Source organism: Camelus dromedarius, chromosome 12 (assembly GCF_036321535.1).
Source record: "Camelus dromedarius isolate mCamDro1 chromosome 12, mCamDro1.pat, whole genome shotgun sequence".
In the NCBI taxonomy this organism is placed as follows: domain Eukaryota; kingdom Metazoa; phylum Chordata; class Mammalia; order Artiodactyla; family Camelidae; genus Camelus; species Camelus dromedarius.
Genome location: NC_087447.1, coordinates 46,778,987 through 46,800,943, shown reverse-complemented (window position 1 = coordinate 46,800,943; position 21,957 = coordinate 46,778,987). Strand labels below are relative to the sequence as shown.

The window sequence follows — 21,957 nt, the reverse complement described above, 5'->3', positions numbered from 1 at the left end:
GGGAAAACAGCTCTAGAAGCTAGAAAAGGATTCTCCCCTAGAGCCACCCTACCCGGCCACCACCTTGACTTTAGCCCAATGATGTGAGTTCCGAACTCGGACTTCTAGAACCGTGAGAGAATAAATTTGTGTGGCTTTAAGCCACTAAAATTTTTTTTAAAAGAAATGCTTTTTCAACCAAGACCAATTTTCTCAATATTATCAGCATTTCATATGAGTAAATGGCATATTATTTGCTAACACCTTAACAAAAATATACAGGAAGCTACTATTATGGTATAAAAGGGTATTTCCAAAATGATTCCTGGAAAATATGAAGATGAAATGTATTCCCTACGCATAATTGGGCGGAGGGGTGGGGGACATTCATATTGTCTTTATACGAGATGATACACAAGAGTATATAACATACTTAATGCAGAATTTAATTTCAGGGTAAAACAGATAAAAGTGGTAACATTGTTATTTTCATTCTTAAGTTATTTCCCTACGTTACTCTATCCCACAGTTACAGGGTTTTGAAGAAGTAGAGACTCCAGGAATCAAAAGCTACTCTACTGCTAATTATTTCCACTTGAGCTGAGAAGTAACCTAGAAGAGTAGTTAGGAACACCAGCTCCTCAGCCAGACTGGGTGCCCACCTCATCGACGTGTCTTGGCATGTCTGTACTTCAGTCTCCTCCCCTGTTAAAGAGGGAGTGATAGCTCCTACCTCACGGGGTTATTTAAGAATTGAATGAGGGTGGGCGGGAGGTAAAAAAAAAAAAAAAAAGAATTGAATGGGTTACATATTTGTGCAGGGTTGAGGGAACTACCCAGCATACATAAGCACTACATAAGTATTACCAAAAACAAAAAAAGAAAATGTTTGTTACTATGTGTTTGAGATAAGGAGGAATGCAACGGTGGCTCGATATAGAGGGTTAAGGGCTTGAAGGTAGAAAGGTAAGGGAGGCTCCAGAGCAAAGGAGGTTAGAGACTCAGAGTCCCCCATCTACTTCATCCAGCCACAGCCCAACTGGACGGAGATCATAAACAGAAAACTGAAGTTCCCACCTCCACTGCTGGGTGCCATCCAGGAGGGTCGGCTGGGCCTTGTGCAGCAGCTGCTGGAGACGGGGGTCGAGGCCACGGGCGGCGGACCAGGCGGACCCCTGCGGAATGTGGAGGAGGCCGAGGACCGCTCCTGGAGGGAAGCCCTCAATCTGGCCATCCACCTGGGCCACGAGGCCATCATGGATGTGCTTTTGGCCAATGTCAAGTTTGACTTCCGGCAGATCCACGAGGCCCTGCTTGTGGCCGTGGACACAAACCAGCTGGCAGTGGTGCGCCGCCTGCTGGCCCGGCTGGAACGGGAGAAGGGCCGCAAGGTGGACACCAAGTCTTTCTCACTGGCTTTCTTTGACTCATCAGTCGACGGCTCTCGCTTTGCACCCGGCATCACCCCACTCACCCTGGCCTGCCAGAAGGACCTGTATGAGATTGCACAGCTGCTCATGGACCAGGGCCACACCATCGCCCGGCCCCACCCTGTCTCCTGCGCCTGCCTCGAGTGCAGCAATGCACGCCGCTACGACCTGCTCAAGTTTTCCCTGTCCCGCATCAACACCTACCGGGGCATCGCCAGCCGCGCCCACCTCTCACTGGCCAGTGAGGACGCCATGCTGGCTGCCTTCCAGCTCAGCCGTGAGCTCAGGCGCCTGGCCCGCAAGGAGCCTGAGTTTAAGGTTGGTTTCTCCTCCTTGCCTCTGCCCTCAGTGCCCCATATCTGTCCTTCCGCCCAGGCATGGTTGGGCCTGTGGTAGGTGTTCTGGAAAGTGGGAAACAACAGAAAGATGTTCTCAGGAAACCTCCATTCTGATGGGGAGCTACAGAACCCTGCCCTAAGGGGGACTTCATCTAATGACATAGAGCTGTCACTCTAGGGGCACCTAGTCTTATGTGGGCAACACAGACCCAACCCTCGTGGCGTCCTGGGTCTGTCTGAGGGAGGAGAGAGAACACAGATGGAAAAGCAGCTGGACAGACTTAGAAACAATATTCAGTAGAACCCATCCTTTCTGAATACCTACTGTGTGGTCCCACCCAGAGCATTGCGTGTTAGGGTCTCCAGCTTGTGATCACAGCAGGAAGAGGGCAGAGAGAAGCAGACAAGACTTCCAGGAAGCTCAGTGTCATTCAGTGCCTCTGTGGATGGTGCTATAGGCTTCCAAGGACCAGAAAAGAGGTCAAGAAGCTACAGTGGTTGTGTGCAGGGTAGACTCCTTGGAAGAAGCTGGATTATCTTAGCTACATCACCAGGTGGTTTGACACAAGTGAAGAGGAGTAGGGAGGATATTTGAAGTAGGGGTGCAGTCCAAGCAAAAGTTCTTGGCTCGCAAAAGTAGATACAGGATGAGTGCAGGGTCTCTGTCCTGGATGGAATACATGCTGGTTCCATCCATCTCTCTGTGCCAGGCAGACTTGGTCCTCTTGCTCAAGGTTACCATTAGGTGGGGAAACAGACCAAGATACTAAAACGAAGTCCTAAGGCAGGATGTGGCCTGTGCCAGGTGAGCTGGCTGGAGAGCCTGCTGCTTCTCTGGAATCTTAGAAGGATTGCAGAATGAAGAGCCCTCACTTCCCAGGTAGCAGCAAAGAACAGCCCTTTCCAAAGGACTTTCCCTCCATCCTCACAGCAGCCCACAGAAGGAGGCAGCAGGAATTAGTATCCCCACTTTCCAGACAAGGGAGCTACAGCCTGGAAGGGGGAAGTACCTTACCCAATGTGACACCACCTAAGGGGCCATGTGGGGACTCAGACCTAGCCTCCTGAAGTCCCAGCCTGGATTCTCTCTGGGGTTAGGGCCCCAAGTAAAACCAAGGCTAGGACAGGTAAGATGGAGGCGAAGACTGCCCGCTCTGTCTGCAGCTCCTACAACTGCTGGCACGGGTTCTCATACAAGGTTGGTGCTCAAGAAGATTAAGGTTGGTGATCAAGAAGATTAATTAAATGAAAACAAGAAGGCATGAAGAGGAGGAGGGGGTGGCGTATAGCTCAGTGATAGAGTGCATGCTTAGCATGCACAAGATCCTGGGTTCAATCCCCAGTACCTCCACGAAAAATAAATAAATAAACAAACGAACTTAATTACCTACCCCCCAAAATTAAAAAATTTCATATTTAAAAAGAAAGGAGGAATAGAGGTAGGATAGGAAGAGGCAAAGGGAAATGGGGTGAGCAAAGGTGACAACAACGAGGTAGACGCAGCACCAGAGAAGCCAAGCTGACCCAGGAGGTACCTCATTATAGCCAGGAGGACAGGTAAGGTGGCAGAGGAGAAAGGAATAGATGACTCAGGGTGACAGCAGGTGTGGGGAAGTGATGGCCGAGGGCAGGGCAGAGTGGCCCAGGCCTGCTGTTGATGGGGGGAGGGAGGCTGGCCCAATGGGGCGGGGCCTGCAGGGTGGTGGGCACACGTGGACTTCCTCCCTGCAGCCCGAGTACATTGCCCTGGAGTCGCTGAGCCAGGACTACGGCTTTGAATTGCTGGGCATGTGCCGGAACCAGAGCGAGGTCACCGCAGTGCTCAATGACCTGGGCACGGACAGCGAGACTGAGCCCGAGGCTGAGGGCCTGGGCCAGGCCTTTGAGGAAGGCATCCCCAACCTGGCAAGGCTGCGACTGGCCGTCAACTACAACCAGAAGCGGGTCAGCTGGGCCCCACCCACCTCCCCCCACCCTGCCCCGACTCCTTGCCCTGCCACCTTTAGGTATCCCCTGCTCCAAGCCTAAGCAAATCCTTTCCCTGCCCTTGAAACCCTCTTAGATCTTGATTCCGATCACCCTTCTGCCAAGGCCGTTGATCCTATGAGTCTTTCACCCTCCCTTCCCTTCAAAGTCCCTAACCTCTCTCCAGTTCTTGGAAGTCCCATTACCCACCCGGACCCCACCTGCAGACCAGACATCTGGGTCTCACCATCAGCCCTGCCTCTGACTTGCTGAATAAGTTTGCTCTGGTCTTTTTCTGTTGTTAGACTTCAGTATCTCACACTATTCAGCAAGACTAGACTGGACCTCTTGGGGCTTGGCTATCAAATGATTATTCCTCGTCTCATGAGATGCCCGCCCCCCTCAGCTAAAGACATGCTCCCTTTATAACCTTCCCCAGCCCCTGACTCTTCCCTCTCCCAACCCTCAGATATCCTAGCCCCCCAGGAGCTTAACCAAAACCCTGCCATCGTAATGTCTCCCCAAGACACCAAACCCCCTTTTCCTGTTCCTCCCCTCCTCAAGACTATGCAGGCTGGTGCCCCACATCTCTAAGAAGACAGGGAATCCTGAGTGTTCTGGGACTGGGTACCCAGTTGCACTCACCACTGCCTGACTCAGATTCAAGAATGTGGGACCTGGAGAATGCAGGAAAATCTTCAAGTTAAGCTTCACCTTTATAGACTAGGAAACCAAGTCCCAAAGAGAGGTGGTGTCTGCCCAAGGTCAAATGACAAATGACTTGCCTCTCTTCAGAGCCGCCTGACCTAGGGGAGAAAAGAAACGTGGTTCAATCTCCATGACTGTGCACCCAGCTGGCTCCCCACCTTCCTCCCTGGCTGGTGGCCACCCCCTCTGCTCACGCCCATCTCTGCTTAGTTTGTAGCACATCCCATCTGCCAGCAAGTCCTGTCCTCCATCTGGTGTGGGAACCTGGCTGGCTGGCGTGGGAGCACCACCATCTGGAAGCTCTTCATCGCCTTCCTCATCTTCCTCACCATGCCCTTCCTCTGCCTGGGCTACTGGCTGGCACCCAAGTCCCAGGTATTGAGAATAAAATTTATAACTTGCATTTATGGAGCACTTGCTTTTTTGCCAGGCCCTGGGCCTGGCACTTGGGACATGCTCCCATTAGGTAATTTGAGGTATCCCTGCAAGGTAGGCATTGCACCTGGATTTTAGGGGTGGGGGGGAGGGGACAGAAGTGCTGTTGTGTCCAAGGGACACAGTAAATAGCAGAGTTAGGATTGAAACTGAGGTCTCTCTGCCTCCAAAGCCTGAATCCTTTATACAGCCCTATACTCTCCTAGAAAGACTCCCACCCCCAGCTAAAATTCTCTAGGAGCCCTTGTGGACCCAGATATTTCTATTCCTTCATTTAACAGATATTTCCTTGAGAGCCTCCTGGCAGCCAGGCATCGTGCCTGGTGCTGGGGATATAATAAAGAGCAAGCCCAGCTGCATTAACCGGGTGAGGACTAGGGCGAGCAGTGCTCCAGGAAGCAGGAACAGTGCTCCCAACCCCCCAAGGAGGGAGAGCACAAAGTATTAGAGACTGAAAGGAATTTTGTGCAGCTAAAGCATAAATGCAGGAAAGAAGGCAGGGGCCGGGTCTCACAGAGCCTTAAGCAATGATGGAAGCCACTGCAGGATTTTAATGAGGTGAGACATCCCATTAGTTTTGTGTTTTAGAAAGCTCTCTCTGCTAGTGCTGCAAAGGATGGATTAAGGGAGGGTCCGAAGTTAGGGAGATTGTCAGAGTATGTGAGAGAGAAGAGACGATGCAGAGACACCTTTAAGCTTCTTGGTCTGAGTGACCAGGTCGTTTTCTAAGGGGAGACCAGGTCGGGAAGGGGAGGAGGAATTTATTTCTTGACATGGTTGAGACTGAAGAGTCTATGGGACCTCCCAGGGAAAGTTACTTTCCCTCGGTGATCCTCAGTTCGTTAACTTAAAAATAGGAATAATGATACCCACCTCATACAGTTGTGAAGGAAACAATAGATAAGAAAGGGGAAGGCCTAACATGTAGTACATTCTTGATAAGCATCTAAGTAAGTGAGAGAGTGAAAGGAGGAGTCTCGAGGGGGCTGACCCTACTGGAAGTTCTCCAGGGAGGGGAGAGATGTGAGAACCCTGGCTTGCCTTCCTCCCCCACAGCTGGGCCGCCTGCTGAAGATCCCGGTGCTGAAGTTCCTGCTGCACTCGGCTTCCTATCTGTGGTTCCTCCTTTTCCTGCTGGGAGAGTCCTTAGTCATGGAGACGCAGCTGAGTACCTTCCGTGGCCGCAGCCAGAGCGTCTGGGAGACTTCACTACACATGGTTTGGGTTGCAGGTAACGGGTGTGGGGCTTTTATTTATAGCAGGCCTCCTGGGGGACGCCCTCACTTTTCTTCACAGTAAGCACCCCTATGGGTGGGCGGATGTCCCTACAGATGCCCCCTGAACATATAACCAGATCCCTCTGGGCTCTAGCCCACCAAGGACCTTTCCCCTTCACCCCTAAACAGGGGACCTAGCCCTGTGATAGATCCCTTGAGCAAGGACCCCGTTCTTCCCCCACCCTGGCAACTACCCACTCTGGATGTTCCCATCTTCTCATAAATAAGACACTGGTCCATGGTGTCAGGTGGGAGGTTACCTTGGTATAATGGTAGCCTGCAAGTATACCACCAGGCAATCTATCCCAAAGGTCATGGACCAGAAAGGCTGGGAGACCAGATTAAGATGCTCAAATCATACAGTTTATTCAATCCATAAATGGTGTACTTATGATGGTGTCATTACAAGGACCAGAGTTGAGGTTTGAGCAGGGGATGAAACAGCCAGAAGTTGCCTGGGCCCAACACTTGATCTGTGGGAGAAACACAGGGGCAAGTATGTCTGACCACAGCTGTAGCTTGCTAATCATCCTGGTGAGCAGTTATGACTTTTCTTTGCAATCTTTGGGTAGAGGACATATGAGCTAACATGGGTATCACCAATGGGTAGCTGACTTAAGATCTGATAAATTTGAAGGGTATATTCAGTGTATCACGCATATTTAGTGTCTACTCTAAATATTCTACATATCTTCACACACATATGCTCTACTTGCTTTATTTTTCCAACATGTCACCCCAATAATTTATCTATGCTTAATGCAAAAGTTTCATCCATTCCATTGGTATTCTTTGCTTCTATAGCAGAATTGAGTATTCTCAAACAATTCAGCAAATGCAGCTGACAAGAATCCTCAGAATCCCCTGGCTGGTCAGCTCAGCAGCTGGAACGGCAGCCCCTTCCTCATCTGTCTTCCCTTTACTTACCTCTAGCTTAGTTAGCAAACTCCCGAGCCACCAGTAGACTAAGTCTGCTGCTCCACCCTGTACCAAGCCAGTCAGTGAGGCCCAAAAGGAAATTTGGCCAAGAAACTCTGGGAAAGAAAACAACAGTGGTCCAAGAGGAAAAGTTTCTCATCCAATTATTTACTAAACATTACTGACCTGTGTTGGGTGGAGATGAAACGAATACATTTCTGCCCATGGGAGGGAAATCTTAAAACTCCACATTTCTTCATGCAATAAACACTTGCCGCTGCCATACTGTGAGTGGAGCCCTGAGAACACATGGATACATTAAATAGGTTTCTTTCCATCCATGCAACGCACATCATGGAGCATCCACCCCACCCTCACAAGGTGCTCTGTTGCCACAGGAACGGATCCAGTTCCTGACCACATCACGCTCCACTTGTCTCTGGGCCTGCATGCATCCTCTTTCCCCACAGCCCTCTCCGCTCCCACGCTGTCCCTTCACCTGGCAGGCTCCTACTCCTCCGGCAGGTCTTAGCTCAAACATCACTTTCCGTGAGAAGTGAAGTGTTCCCTGGTCCCCACATCGGTGTGAGGATCCATTCCTAAACTCTCCCACAGCAGCCTCTGTTCCCCTGCTCTCGGCCTCAGCATTCACCACACTGGGCCGTAACCACCTGGCTACTTGCCTGCCTCCCTCTCCAGATGATGAACCCGGGGAGGCCAAGGACACACAGGATCCTACTAGCCATGGTAGGGGCTTAATCAGTGTTTAATAGTGACCACTAGGCTTTGTTCTGGGCACTGGGGACAAGGATGGGAATTGGCCATGGTCCCTGCCCTTGAGGGGTTCAAGATTCATGGGAAGGGAGGGGGACAGACCCAGGGAGAGATATTCTGCAGTGCCCCATGGTCTGAAGAGAGCTGTGAGAACTCACTCCCCCTGGTCAGAGAAGGCTTCACAGAGGAGGTAATATTTGACCTGGGCCCCAGTGGTGAAGAAGGGCTTTCGAGGTAGACAGAGCTATGAGTGAGAAAGCACACGCTTGTCCAGGGAACAGAGAAGGGTATGAGGTGGCAGGCTCACCTGGCTTATGGCAGCTCCCAGACCCTCCATCCCCAGGTCTGGGGCTGGGCCCCCGCCTGAAAATGAGCAGGTTAATCATTTGGAGCCCCTTTAAATCAATATTATTTAAATACTTGTCTAATATTTATTTGGTGGAGGGCAGGGAGAAACAGATTCAAATCATTCCCTCCCAATAACCAGCCTCTCCCAGGTGTTCCTCACTTTGAGTATTGGCTGACTGGGACCCCTGCCCCACCCCCCTCCCAGAGCTGAGTCTGCATTAGCCGAAAGTCGTTTTTATTTTCACGTAAGATGACTTTGTACTTAAGCAGATTAAATGCTTACATTTTATCAGTATCATGCTTGTGAAGATTTAGTTCTCCCCGACACTCACCCCATGGGTGGTATCCCCCTCCATCAACCATACCCACAAGCTCACTCTGACCTGGACGGAGGAGGAAGTGGGGCCTCACCCTGTCCTGGTGCCCCACCGGCTCCTTCAGGCTTCCTGTGGTTTGAGTGTAAGGAAGTGTGGATCGAGGGGCTGCGCAGTTACCTCCTGGACTGGTGGAACTTCCTGGACATGGTCATCCTGTCCCTGTACCTGGCGGCCTTCACGCTGCGCCTCCTCCTTTCCGGGCTGGCCCACATGCACTGCCGGGATGCCCTGGGCGGTGCTGCCTGCCACTACTTCACCACGGCTGGTGAGTGTCCCCCAGCTCAGCCCTGAGTCCCCCAGTCCCCTCCTTTCCTTGACTCAGAACGGCCTCACCCCCTTCTACCTGCACAGAGCGGAGTGAGTGGCGCACAGAGGACCCCCAGTTCTTGGCTGAGGTGCTCTTTGCCATCACCAGCATGCTCAGCTTCACCCGCCTGGCCTACATCCTGCCGGCCCATGAGTCACTGGGCACCCTGCAAATTTCCATTGGCAGGATGATCGACGACATGATCCGGTGCGTGCAGCCCCTGCTCAGAGCACACTCCCCTCTGAGGGACCTCGCTCAACCTCCTTCTGAAATCCCCTAGATCTCGTTAGCACAGGAATTCTTAACCTGGGTTCCTTGCACAGGCTCCAGAGACCCCTGAAACACTGAAACCACAGGCAGAACCTGGAATGCAAATGTAAATGTCCACCTCTCTGCAGAGAGGATCTATAACTGTCATCTAATTCTCAAAGAGGCCCATGACTCCAAAGATCAGGAGCCACTGATAGAAAGAGTTCCAGTCCCAGTTTTGTCATTGCCTCCATGACCCTCTGTGGGGAGAGGCTCAGCCTTCGCATCTTTGTGGTAAGGTGCAGGACTCAGGGGTTCCCTTGAATGGTTCCCACTACAGCTGCTCTTTGAACTCATGGCATTATTTGGTCTTCCTGGTAATTATCATCCAGTCATTTACAGCCATAACTGGCCTATCACCCTAGAGCCCTAGTTAGTATCTGCTTCCCTGGGAATCCCTTGCCTGAGGTGGGACTGGAGTGGGTGTTCTGGGTGGGAAAAGCCCTGGTTGCATCTTGGAGGAAAACTTGCCACCCTACCCCTGAGACTCTCCTAGCCCTCCTGTTGCAGGCCAACTCAACCTCACGTGTGACTTTCACTCTGCTGGTGATAAATCCTATCCAGCAGGACTTGCTGACTCTCCCTCATCTCTGTACCACATCTCAGCATCTCAGTCCCTCCCTAGGAGCCTGGCCCATCCCTGTCTTTGACAGCTTCAACTGAGAACCTTTTATTCTAGAGGGAGAGCTCCTGCTTCAGCACCCACTTTTAAATCCATTCTCATTTCCCACCCCCTAATTTCTCTCTTCTTAGTAATAAGCAAACTGAACCCTTGTCAAGTAGAGGCTGAGCCTGGGAGCCCCTATCCCTCTTCCCAGAACCTGACTTCTCCCAGAGTGGAGACCTGCTCTGACCCTTCCCCATCCCATCCCCTGCTAGGTTCATGTTCATCCTCATGATCATCCTGACCGCCTTCCTCTGTGGCCTCAACAACATCTACGTGCCCTACCAGGAGACGGAGCGTCTGGGCAAGTATGCTGGGCTGTGGCAGGATGGGCAGGTGGGAGTCTGGGACCATGCAGCTTGGAGCTTAGGGGTCACCACTTCTTTTCCCCTCCTCTCTCCTCTATTCACTCAATAATTAATTCTTTGGTTTAGTGAATCACTCCCTCATTGACTCACCCCTCCATTCATTTGTTCATTTATTCATTCATTCACTCACTCCCTTTCTCCCCAAACCTTTAATTTTGAAAAAATGTGAATCCTAAGAAAAAGTTAAAAGCACAGTAGACACCCACATACCCTTCACCTAGCTTCCCCAGTTGTCAATGTTTGGCTACATTTTGCTTGATCTATTAGTCTCTGTTCTTTTTTCCCCCCTGAAACATACAAAAGTAAGTTGCAAACATCATGATACTTCACTCCTAGATAGTTCAAGATGTCTCCTAAGAGCATCACCACAAAATCATATCACACTCAGAAATGTAATATCAATTCCATAATATCACTTACTCCACAGTCCTTGTTCCAAATTCATCAATTGCCCAAAAACAGTCTTTCCAGTTTTATAAAAATCTGAGATCCAATCTGGTATCATGCATTGCATTTTGTTGTCATATCTCTTCAGTTGCCTTTAATCTAGAACACACTCTACCTTTTCTTTGTCTTTCACAACAAATGAACTTTTTCAAAGAATGCAGACAGAGTTATATTGTATAGTGTTCCACAGTTCGGATTTATCTATTTCCTCATGATCAGATTCAAGTTAAGCAATCTTGTCAAGAACACAGCCTGGCTGATGACGTGTACATTCCATCACACCCCACTGGGAGGCACACGATGTCAGTTTAGCCCGTTGACAAGACCTACTGGTCTAGCAAACCTCTCCATTGTAAAGGCACTAGGGATACCCTTGTGGTAATAAAGAGACACTCACAGAGGCCACTTCCTGCTAACCCTTCCCCCAGTGGCTTTAGCATCCATAGGTGACTTTTACCTGAATCAGTGAATACAACTGTGGCTTCAAGATGCTGATATTCTACTGCCGTCATTCCTTCTACATTTCTTAGCTGGCATTCTTCTATAAAGAAGTGCTATCTTTCTTCTCCCCTATTCTTTTCAAGTATCACTATGGATTGAAAGATTTTTTTTAAATATAATATCCCATTAGAATCATTATTCTTTTTGAAGCTCAGTTCTCCCCAAAGATGGCCAATAATTAATTCTTGTGTTTGTTTATTCATTCACTCACTTTTTAAATTCATTCACTTCCTTTGTCATTCATTTACTGAAGTTGCATTCACACCCATTTCCTGACACCTTCTTTGTAGTAGATCCTGTCCCTGGCACTGGAATCTCAGACAGAAGTGAACCAAACCCAGTCTCCTGGAGAAGAGACCCATGTGCACCAATAAGCTCAATTTGAGATGATTTGTGCTACCAGGAAGGAGGGCTTATGTTGTGCGTACCAGAGGGGAAAGCCCCTTCCTCTGTCTTGATGATCAGGGAAGACTTCATAGAGAAGGGAGAATCTGGACTCCACCTCCAAGGGTTGTGGACTTCAGGGAAGGTGCAGGGCATTCTGCACAGAAAGGAGGCATGTATCAAAGCAGGGAGATTAGCAAGACACTCCCCATGGTTGGAGCATGAAGAGAATTTTGAGAGAGGAGGCTGGGAGGGTGGAAGGGCCAGGTCAAGAAGCTTAGGAAGGTCCTACCAAGAAGCTTTCTCCAACAGGCCAGGGGTCTCTGGGCAGCCTCCAAAGCAGTTGTTCAGTCATGAGTCCTTCATGAGCACAGCTACATGGTGGTCTTGTCGGTGATGTTGAAGGACCCGCAGTTGGGCCTGTGGTAGCTGGTCAAGGCGTTCTCATGGCTCCCAAGTAAATGGAGGCTTTATTCAGATCAATCCTCTTACCAAGAATCCTTGTTCATGTCCTGGCTTCAGGATGTTGAGGAACTGTGCTGACACAGTTTAAATCATGAATCTTCATGCCAAGGACAGTAGCTCCCCCTTCAGCCTGCTTTATGGGCCCTGGTGGGATCAGGCCGTCCACAGTAGCATGGGCAGGCTGAGCCTTCCTGTTTCTTCATGGCTGACAGCTAATTCAGTCAAAAGTATTTTTGCTAAAAATCTCAGGTAGGATACCCTTGAAGACAGGGACAGTACTTGTCTTGTTCATGGCTGAATCCTTAGCACCTGTTCATCTCAGCACTATGTGCTCAGTAAATACTGGCTAGAGCTCAGAAATGGCAGCAGAGTGCCCTGGGCTGGGCTCTGGAGGGTGAGGAAGAGTGGGTCTGAGTGACACTCAGGCTCCTCTCCAACCCCTCACATCCTACCTTTTGCCCAACGTGCCAGTTTCAATGAGACTTTCCAGTTTCTGTTCTGGACCATGTTTGGCATGGAGGAGCACAGCGTGGTTGACATGCCTCAGTTTCTGGTGCCTGAGTTTGTGGGCCGAGCTCTCTACGGCATCTTCACCATCGTCATGGTCATTGTGCTGCTCAACATGCTCATTGCCATGATCACCAACTCCTTCCAGAAGATTGAGGTGCGTGAAGTGAGGCCGGCTTGAGTCAGGGAGGAGATGGGAGAAAGGAAGGGAGAGGAATAGGATGCAAGGAGTTGAGACATTTGGCTTCCTGCTCTGCCTCCACTGCTGCCTTGTTTTGTGACTGGGGACCAGTGTTCCTCGCTAGGCCTCATTTTCCTCTCTATAGATGGGGGGTGTTAGTAATGCTACTAGTTTCTCCAAAGTCTTGTGCTTTTTGCACTTTCTGGTTGGGAGGAAGGACGTGTTGTAAAAAAGTGGGTGGGAACGTGAGAAGGGAGAGGGAAGGAGACGGATGGGTTAGGGCTTGTGGCAGGAGAACAGGCTGGCAGGAATTGGATGTCAGAAGGATGAAAGATGATGGGGAGAAGGAGCGGAAAGGGGGAGGCGGGCAGGGGAAATGTGGGTGATAGGTGAGGATGGAGATGAGGAGGAGAAGAAAGTGGTTGGCACACTGGAGAAGAAGAGATGTGAGGGTTCTGGGGAAAATGGGGCAGACTGAGTGGGCAGGAGGGCTAGGTACAAAAGTAGTCCTTCCTGAGCCGCTACCTCCTGGCCCCCAGGATGACGCTGACGTGGAGTGGAAGTTTGCTCGCTCCAAGCTCTACCTGTCCTACTTCCGGGAAGGCCTGACGCTGCCAGTGCCCTTCAACATCCTCCCCTCCCCCAAGGCCATCTTCTACCTGCTCAGGTGATGACCTCAGAGCTCTCACTCCCAACCCCCAGGCACTCAGCACCCCTACCCCAGCTCCTGCCTCCGCTTCCCTAGACCCTCTCCTCAGACTAACCCCTTCCCACCATCTAAATTCCTCAGGAGAATTTTTCGGTTCATTTGCTGTTGCTGCTCCTACTGCAAAACCAAGAAACCAGACTATCCCCCAATCCCCACTTTTGTAAGTACCTCATTTGCTTGTTGTGGGTCTTCCTCACATCAGGCTTTCAACTATATTGTCTACAATATCCGTTTGTCTGAACACCCCTGGCTTGTCTGTCTTTCCAGATGTGTTCCCCAGAAAGCCAGTTCCCAATTCCTACTCTCTCATATGGCTTGCCTTTCCCTCATCCTGGCTCCAGTCATTTCCTAAATTTCCAATCCTGTGTCACCCAGCTGAAACAGAAGTCCATGCCACCCTCTTCCCAAGCCACCAGTACCCTACAAGCTCCAGACAAAATGTTTTGCCCTAAACTGGGCCAAGGTACGGTTAAATGTTTTTCAGAATAACATGTTAAGAAGCCAAGGGGAAAATGCCCCACAAACTGGGAAATTAAAAAGTGACCAAGGCCAGAGAGAGGAGGGCAGGCCACTAAGGGGACTAACTTACCTCTCATTATCTGCTCCCTAACGCAGTCTGGCTTGCATGGGACCCCCTCCTAATTCAGACTGGCATTACTGCCAGGCCTGAAGGGGGTTCTATCTATTCTCTTTAAAACGTGTTACCTGAGGGTCTCTCTAAGGCAGGGCCTCCAGGTCAGCACTGTGAGCCCCAATTCTGGAGCTCTGAAGTCCCTGGATCCCCAGGTAAGGAAGGCCTTCCCTTGTCTGACTGGTCAAGAGTTTGTTCAACAACCTATACTGGAAATAAAGATGGTGGTCCCTCGAGCCACTGACAGTCTAGAGTGGTAGATGGAAATGGACTGTAATTGTATAGGATGACAAGCCCATGACAGAAAACAGAACAGGGGGCTACTGGAGCACAGAGGAGGGGCCCCAGACCCAGCCGTGGGAATCAGGGAACTTCCCAGAGACCTTGAGGGCCGAACAGAATCCTGAAGGATAAACAGGAGGTTGATGGGCAGGTACAGTGGAGAAGGGAGTTCTAGGCACAGGAAACAGCATGTGCAAAAGCCCAGAGAAAGTATGACACTTACAAGAGAACAAATGCCAGAGGTTCCCAGTTCACCTCACAGCCCGGCTCCAGGCTGTCCTGCATGGTACCTCTGTCACCCTAATGGATCTCAGATTCCAGATTCTGGAATTATCACCCTTGTTCCTGGCCACTTCCTGGCCCTGTCCAGGCTGCCTGGGGATGCAGATATTTGCAGACCCTGTGTCAAGGCTGCTTCACCTCTAGCGTGAAACTCAGCTTCTTCACCTGAAGTTGTGTTCAGTTCTCTGGGCCTGTGCCCAGTCCTGGATGGGCAGCATCCCAGCATACCAGCCAGCTGGGGGGTTCCCTCACCCTCCACTGAACCCCCACTGAGGCCCTGCCCCTCCTCCAGCTGCCCCCACCCCACTAACCTGCTCTTAGGTGATCCAGTCAGGTGTCCCTCCCACCTATCCTGTGTTGTTAGGAAATGGCCTCCCAAAGTTCTTATTCCTTATTTTACAGAAGAAACATGCTTTATATACTCTGCAGCTGAAAGGACCCATCATTCTCTCTCATACTTTTGCCATCCCATCTCTGTCAATCCTGTCTCAGCTTTTAAAATACTTAATAACGGGGAGGGATATGGCTCAGTGGTAGATCGCATGCCTAGCATGCATGAGGTCCTGGGTTCAATCCCCAGTACCTCTATTAAAAAAAAATTTAATAAAATGCTTTGCTTTTTTGCATTGTAAAAGTAAACAGGTTAACTATAAAATATTTAGAGAGATAAATGAAACTAGATAAATAAAAATAATTATTTCCCAAACACTTAGAGAGCTCCTACTCCATGCTAGAGAATTAGCAGCCTGGGAAGTAAGCATTATCACCATCTTCATTTAAAATCTGAAGGCACTCAGGCCTGAAGAAGTTGAGTAGCTTGCCAAAGGCACACAGAGTCAAAGTGCCCCAGCTGGGATTGAGTTTTTATCTTCCGAGTCCAGCACTTCGCCTACTTCACCTCTGCTCTCTCTCCATAGGCCTGACTTGCCTTCATGGTACTGTCTGGAGGCCTAAAACTGGACCCAGAACCAATCATACTAATTTGCATGATAATTTCCATCTCATGTGGATGAGCTGGTCCATGCAGATACCTCCCCACATTCCCGAGTTTCCCCCTCAGCAGAATTTGAAGGGTGGGGTTAATCTGCACTAACTCAATCCAAGAAAACCAAGGTTGGGCCCATAGCAGGAGAGAGAGCTCAACTCTGTCCTGCTCAACATTTCTCCCTGTCCACTCCCCACTTCCTTTCCTAAGCCTAGCCCACCTCCCACCCTAGTTCTCTTGTGCTTAGCCACTCCTCAACTTCAGGCCTCCATCCAGACCACCTTCCAGGACTGCACCAGGGTCTAGATGTGTGGCCTTCAGGGATAGAGAAGTCTGCATAGACTTTGCCTCCATCCTTTATCACCTGGAGTGCAGTGACTAGAGAAAGGCTGGGGGTGAAGAATTTCTCTCACCCTCCTGTTTTCCCATCCCAGGCCAATCCTGGGGCAGGGGCAGGGCCTGGGGAGGAAGAGCATGGATCCTACCACCTTCGTGTGATCAAGGCCCTGGTACAGCGCTACATAGAGACTGCCCGGCGGGAGTTCGAAGAGACCCGTCGGAAAGGTTAGTTGCTCACCTCCAAGCTGTCCCCATCCCTGTTCCTTGCTCAGCTAGAACAGCCAGCCTCACCCCCCTCATCCAGCCTGCAGTTCTCTGTGGCTCCCTCAGACCTGCCCTTGGAAGCCACAACCTCCACAGGAAGTGTGGACCCTCTGACCCATTCAGACATTTCCTACACTCATTTAATTTAATCTTTCATTTTTGCCTTCAATCATGTGTTCATTTATTCTCTTACTCACTCCCCTACCCATTCACTCATTCATGTTATTCATCATGCATTCACTCATTCACTTATTCAACAAGTTCTCATTGCTATGTCCCCTTTGTTCCCAGCCCTGTCATGGGGCTGGGGTGGGAAGTGTAGAGCAGGAACACATGGGAAGCTTTCAATCTGGTGCAGAAGAGAAAATGTCTTACTAGGCAGAAAGTGCTTAGAAAAAGAGACACAATTGCAGTGGGAGCCGAAGGGAGAGAAAGAGCCTATCATTTTGAAAGGCTCAAGGAAGGGAGAAGGATAGAGTATCAGAAGCTGGAGAAAGAGGAGGTGGAATCTGAACTGGGCCCTAAGGGTGGGTGTGCGCTGGACAGGGGCTGACAGGGAGGAGGGCGGGTGTACAAACCTCTACCCATTAGAACCTTTCCCATCCCTACGACTCTTGACCCCTTCTCTTAGTATCTTCTAAACTCACCATCACCTCAGCCCTGCTGATTCACCTGCCCTAGACTCGGCCTGCCCACCTGATCCCCAGCCCATAAGCCAATCTCTCACTTCCCCTTGTTCTCCTGCCTCAGGAACCCCCCCAGGCATGGCATCCCCTGGGGTTGTGGTGAGGGTGGAAGGGATACAGGGCAGGCTCATCGTCTGAGAGGCCTCCCCATCACTACTCCCACTCCCCCAGACCTGGGCAACAGGCTGACAGAGCTGACCAAGACTGTCTCTCGACTGCAAAGTGAGGTTGCCGGTGTGCAGAGGACTCTGGTAGAGGGAGGGACACGTCGGCCACCCGATGGTGCCAGCATCCTCAGTCGCTACATCACCCGAGTGCGCAACAGCTTCCAGAACCTGGGCCCCCCTATCCCCGAGACCCCAGAGCTGACAGTACCAGGGATGGTGGGGACTCAGGTGTCTTCAGAAACTGGGCTTCAGGACGCCGGAGGGGCCAGGACTCCAGCTTCCAGAGAGTCAGGCCCTTCCTCCCCAGCTCACGTGTTAGTGCACAGGGAGCAAGAATCAGAGGGGGCTGGGGACCTGCCCCAGGAGGAAGATTTGGGAACCAAGGAGGGGTCCTGATGCAGTAGGAGGCTCCCTTCTTCTGCTGCCAAGTAGAGCAGCCTCAATGGGTGAAGGTGGGGTCACTTAGTAGGAGCCAATACTGCTTCCCTTGTCTAAATAAAGTCTCTGTTCTAGACGTCACTTGCCTCCAGAATGTGTGAGAATTTCTGTCTCTTGAGGTATTGAGATCCTCACTCCTGAAATAAACCCTTGTGGGAGCAGGGCAGAGAGAAACGGCTTGCTCTGGGGTCCCAAGTTTCTTGGGCTTAGGGTCCTACTTTGAGTTTCTCCAGATCTTTGGTGGAAAGGGTTCTGGACTGGGAGGCAGGGGGCCTGGTTTCAATATTAACTCTTCAACCTTAAGCAAGTTGCTTCCTTCTTTGGCTGTGCATTCTTCATCTGACAGATGGCCGAGGAAGCCATTTGTCCCCCTTCCTGCCTTCAGGGCTGTTGTGAGGAACCTCTGGCTATTAAAGATCCTGGGTTTGCAAATTATGGTGTGTGATGGGGGTCGGCACAGGGGACCATAACTAAACGTGATCAAGAAGTTATTCTTTTTAGTCCCTCAGTCCCTGAGTCCCACAAGGCCAGAACAGAGCAGATGGTCTAATCTCATGGAATAAACCAATCATGATATTTGATGTCACCACACCACAACACTGTTTAATTGAGTGGCCATCACAGTAGTACCCTTGTCCCAGGGAGTCCCCACCACCATAGCAAGGCTCCCTCCACCCTACCATGGCCTCAGATCCCTCGACATCCTGGTTGGGGAGATGGCTGCCAGCACTGGGTCCGAAACTATGTTCTTGCTTCTCCAGGCTCTTCGAAGCCGCTCTTCTTCATATGAAAATCACCAGTTCCCAGGACTCCTAAGTGGCAGGCATTGAACTTTCAGGGCCCAGCAACTAACAGCTGAAACCCCCAAGAGGCCAAGAGCAGGGTCTTCCAGGAGAGCAGAGAGAAGGCGCCCTTGGAGGATGAGTCTGGCTGCCCTCCTGCTGGAGAGAGAAGAAAAGGCAGTGAAGGGTCAGTAGGCCAGGGGAAGTCAAAGCAGCTGAGGGAGGGGCAGAAGGCTGACTCACTTGGCACAGACTCACAGCTCAGCCTCTTCTTCTCTGCAATAAACAGCATAGTGAGGCCTCCAGATAGACAGCCCCTCACACCCCAAGCTTCCATTCCCACCAGGCCCTGGCACGCCCATTCCCCATCTTAATCCATCTTTCCTTTCTCCTACATACAAACTTCTGACTTTCCTCCCTTCTCCTCCTTCCAGGAAATTTTCCCAGATTGTCTATCCATCCCTGCTCCCACCCTGGCCCCAGTCACTCCGTCCCTGCCTCAGCCCTTAGGAATAGCACATGTGTCCCGTCAGTCCCACTTATTCCCAGGGCCCCCTGGGTCGGAAGCAGCACTCTTGTCACTTTTCTCTGCTTAATACTCTCCTTAACCAGGTTCTTAGGGTCTATTAGACTGTAGAGCATAAGGAACCTTTCAAGAACACTTATAAAATTATCTGAGACTATTCATAGATCCAGAAAACACTTATAGGACCTTTTCAGAGCTGGCAGAACCTGAGTCACAGAGAAAAATAACTCCAGTCAACTTCTAGCACTCAACTTCCCCATTAACCAAGCAGGTCTCCTGAAGGCCCTGGGGGTTGTGAAGGGAAGGACATCCTGGTTTATTTTACCCGCCCTGCCAGTCCTGCTTCCCTCATGCATGGCTCACCACCCAGATAGGCGCAGTTAAAGTGGCTGCAGATCTGATTACTGCTTGAGAGAGTCACTAGGTTCTGGGTTCCATCCTGGGAGAAACTGGTGACCAAGAAGACTTCATGCGGGGGTATCAGCACCTCACGCTCCTCCGGAAAGACAGACAGGGCATGGATTGGGGCCCCAAAGCAAGTCCTTAGAAAAAAGAAGGTGGCATTACCAAATCTGCGGGCCACTGACTCATCCAGGGAGCTGGAGGCAAACTGGCCCAAGCGGACAGAGTCCCCCAGCCTCTTGGGTTCAAAGCGAAGGGTGCCCACGCCTCGGAACACCTCCTCCCCAGGTCCCATGCTGCAGCTTCCGCTGCCTCGCAGCAGCTGCAGGGCCCGGGTCAGGTAGAAATGCAGGGCCTTGAAGGGGAAGTACTCCATGTAGACCTCCCAGGAGCTGCCTCCTGTCCGCACGGCCCAGTTCAGTTCCCGGTACAGAGTGTTGGATGAGTTGGTGTAGACCATGATGGCAATTCCATGATGGGCTTTGAAGCCAGAGGGCAGGGTGAGCCCTCGATGCCTGTGCTCCCAGGCCTCCTGGGCTGTCTCCCAGGATTCCCGCAGCAGGGCATGGCAGGCCATCTCCTCCTTTAACAGAAGGGCTGCCTTCTCCTCCATCTCCTCTGAGCAACCCACATAGGTATCATCGAAGGTGTCTGGAGCCAGGCCCAGGGACAGGATAGGAACAGACTGGGCCTATGGAGATAAAGAAGAGAGGAGCCACACAGAAAAACGTACAAGTTCAGGGCACTGGACAGAGGTCCTGGTGGCAGATCAATTTAGAAACACAAAAGCTCATTTCTATGCCCAAATATCTGGGATATGAAATTTGGCAGGAGCCCAAGGGCTTAAATAACACAGGCACTGGAGTCAGACAGACATGGGTTCAAATCCTGACTTCACCACCTACTGCCTGTGAGATCTTGGGCAAGTCTCCTAACTTTACTGGGCTTCAGGTTCTCCACCTATAAACTGAGGATACTTCCAACTTTATACAGTTATTGTAAGGACAGCATACAGATCCTCACTTGTGTACTACCTAAAAGGGGTCATTTTATCATTAGAGAGGTTTCTGCATTTGGTGGGATGTAGGGCTGGATGACCTTCAAGAGCCATCCTGGATCTAAGACTCAATATGCAGATGACATACAAATGGACAGCCAATCCCCAATTACCTGATCCCATTGTCATCCTCAGACTCCCTCTCATGTAAGTGTTCAGACACCACACCAAGTCATTGTCAGGTCTGAGACTCGTGAGTCCTCTCCTGCTCTACAAGCCCACATCCTCAAACCTGGGGTAGGAGTGGGGAGGAGTCCCTGGTCTGAGAGGGGCTGCAGGAGGGCAGTACAGGTAACCCAACCCGGTTTGCCTGGGCTAGGCCTGTGGTGGGAGATAGGAAGTGGGAGGAGAAAGTTGGAGGCAGTCCCTAGGGAGGATGGTATGAAGGAAGGAGGACCACAGGAGGATCAATGGTGCAGGTGGGAGTTCTGGGAGAGGGAACGGGAACTTGGGGCTCTCTGCAGGGATGGAGGTTCCTGAGAGGAAGAGGATTAAGAGGATTGGCATCCTAGAGAACAGTCCCTGAGAAGGGTCTTTGAGGAGTCAGGCTCTGGGTTCACCTCCTCAGGGTCTTCCAGGAACTGTTCCCTTTGTGGCAGACAGTTCCTGCCTATTACCTGCCAGAGGGTGTGGAGGCCCAGGCAGCTGAGGGCGATCAACAGAGTCACCAGCATTATCCCTGAGGGAGACTTAGGAGGGTGAGGTCCGGATGAGAGTGGAGTCTTGGCTTCGATGGGCTGCGGGACAGAGACCAGGAGCCCTTCTTCTGTGATGTGAGGGTCCCTGGTCCCGCTCCTGACCTGGAGGGGCGTGAGGAGGGACCAAGGGCGGGCCTAAGTGAGTGGGCGGGGCTTGGATATTATCTTCTCCCAGCACAACCTCAGTATCAGCTCCCTGGCCTCCGGGTCGCCCCCTTGCCGTCCGGGTTTGATAAACGTGGGGCGGTAACTGGGCTCCGATAGGCGAGGGAAGGGGATGAGGTGGGCGTGGGGGGCGGGGACCCACCTGGAGGTTGCGGAAGCTGCGAGCGGGAAGAGCACAGAAGGTTCAGGGCGGCGGGGGCTAAAGTCTGCGCCGGCGCTGCGCTGTCCCCTGTCCCCAGTCCCCGGAGTCTCATGGATCAAAAAAGTCCCGCGGCTAACTATAGCCCCCGCTGCGGTAACCTGACACCTCTCTTCTCCAACAACAGACACTGGGGTGGGGAGAGCGGGAGTGGCGGGGGAAGGGGCTGAGTGCCGCAACTCTCCTTCCAAAGGGCAGCACCGTCTTTCTCCAAGGCCCTCTTTGTTTCGAGCAAGACTAGGGCTGAAGGAGGGGACTTTTGAGACTTGGTCTCTCCCTCGGACGGGCCCTGACCGCTGTGGCCCGGTCACCAGCCCACTAGGCCGAGGAGCCCCCCCGACGGTCCAGCCCGCTGAGAGGTCACCACTTGTGTACTGCCTGATTTGCTTGCAATTTGCATTTGGCCCGCATATTGCATCACCCGTGGTCCAACATCTGAGCGCCCCCCAGCCCCCTCTCGTCTCTTTACCCCGCTTCCCTTCAGTAAGCTTGGTCCAGATGCTGCGCGCTCTGTCTCAGATCCTCAAGGTCCAGCCCTGCCCCCAGACCTTCTCTCTCCCGACCTCTCAGATTCAGGTGACCCCATGTTTATAAACACTAGCCTGTCCCCTCACCTCCCTGGGCTTGTCTATAAATAACCTGGCTCTGAGTTTTGGATGCCAA

At 51.4% G+C, this 21,957-nt stretch overlaps 3 protein-coding genes across 4 annotated transcripts in view; 2 read left to right on the top strand and 1 right to left on the bottom strand.

Moving 5' to 3' along the window:
* Positions 1 to 36: 36 nt before the first annotated feature.
* On the top strand, positions 37 to 17,546 carry LOC105098107 (short transient receptor potential channel 2). The gene is made up of 12 exons (XM_031460226.2): positions 37 to 1,727; positions 3,479 to 3,691; positions 4,631 to 4,795; positions 5,912 to 6,086; positions 8,614 to 8,814; positions 8,901 to 9,063; positions 10,045 to 10,137; positions 12,466 to 12,658; positions 13,222 to 13,349; positions 13,473 to 13,551; positions 16,006 to 16,135; positions 17,032 to 17,546. Exons 1-12 carry the CDS (start codon positions 1,236 to 1,238, stop codon positions 17,421 to 17,423), a joined length of 2,424 nt encoding a protein of 807 aa, XP_031316086.2. The 5' UTR covers positions 37 to 1,235; the 3' UTR covers positions 17,424 to 17,546.
* ART1 (ADP-ribosyltransferase 1) overlaps positions 16,046 to 21,957 on the top strand; it is a 39,798-nt gene continuing 33,886 nt past the window's right edge. The window contains exon 1 of the mRNA XM_031460223.2: positions 16,046 to 16,135. The gene's annotated coding sequence lies outside the window, so the exon portion shown is untranslated. The remainder of the gene's footprint in view (positions 16,136 to 21,957) is intronic.
* On the bottom strand, positions 17,890 to 21,497 carry ART5 (ADP-ribosyltransferase 5). 2 transcript variants are annotated; one of them, XM_031460216.2, is made up of 5 exons: positions 21,238 to 21,497; positions 20,850 to 21,032; positions 19,137 to 19,866; positions 18,491 to 18,523; positions 17,890 to 18,406 (listed from the first exon to the last, which is right to left on the bottom strand). In XM_031460216.2, exons 2-5 carry the CDS (start codon positions 20,904 to 20,906, stop codon positions 18,300 to 18,302), a joined length of 927 nt encoding a protein of 308 aa, XP_031316076.2. In that variant the 5' UTR covers positions 20,907 to 21,032; positions 21,238 to 21,497; the 3' UTR covers positions 17,890 to 18,299. The 2 variants fall into 2 exon arrangements, with proteins under 2 accessions (XP_031316076.2, XP_010987307.3); XM_010989005.3 differs by having other exon boundaries at positions 17,890 to 18,403.

Excerpts from the sequence above, each read along its gene's own strand:
- LOC105098107 (XM_031460226.2), top strand. The coding sequence starts at position 1,236 with ATGGATGTGCTTTTGGCCAATGTCAAGTTTGACTTCCGGCAGATCCAC. Across the intron at positions 4,796-5,911 it reads GGCTGGCACCCAAGTCCCAG|CTGGGCCGCCTGCTGAAGAT; the intron begins GTATTGAGAATA and ends CCTCCCCCACAG. Across the intron at positions 9,064-10,044 it reads ATGATCGACGACATGATCCG|GTTCATGTTCATCCTCATGA; the intron begins GTGCGTGCAGCC and ends ATCCCCTGCTAG.
- ART5 (XM_031460216.2), bottom strand. The coding sequence starts at position 20,906 with ATGCTGGTGACTCTGTTGATCGCCCTCAGCTGCCTGGGCCTCCACACC. Across the intron at positions 19,867-20,849 it reads GCCTCCACACCCTCTGGCAG|GCCCAGTCTGTTCCTATCCT; the intron begins GTAATAGGCAGG and ends TTATCTCCATAG. Across the intron at positions 18,524-19,136 it reads TAACTGCGCCTATCTGGGTG|AGAAGAAGAGGCTGAGCTGT; the intron begins GTGAGCCATGCA and ends TGTTTATTGCAG.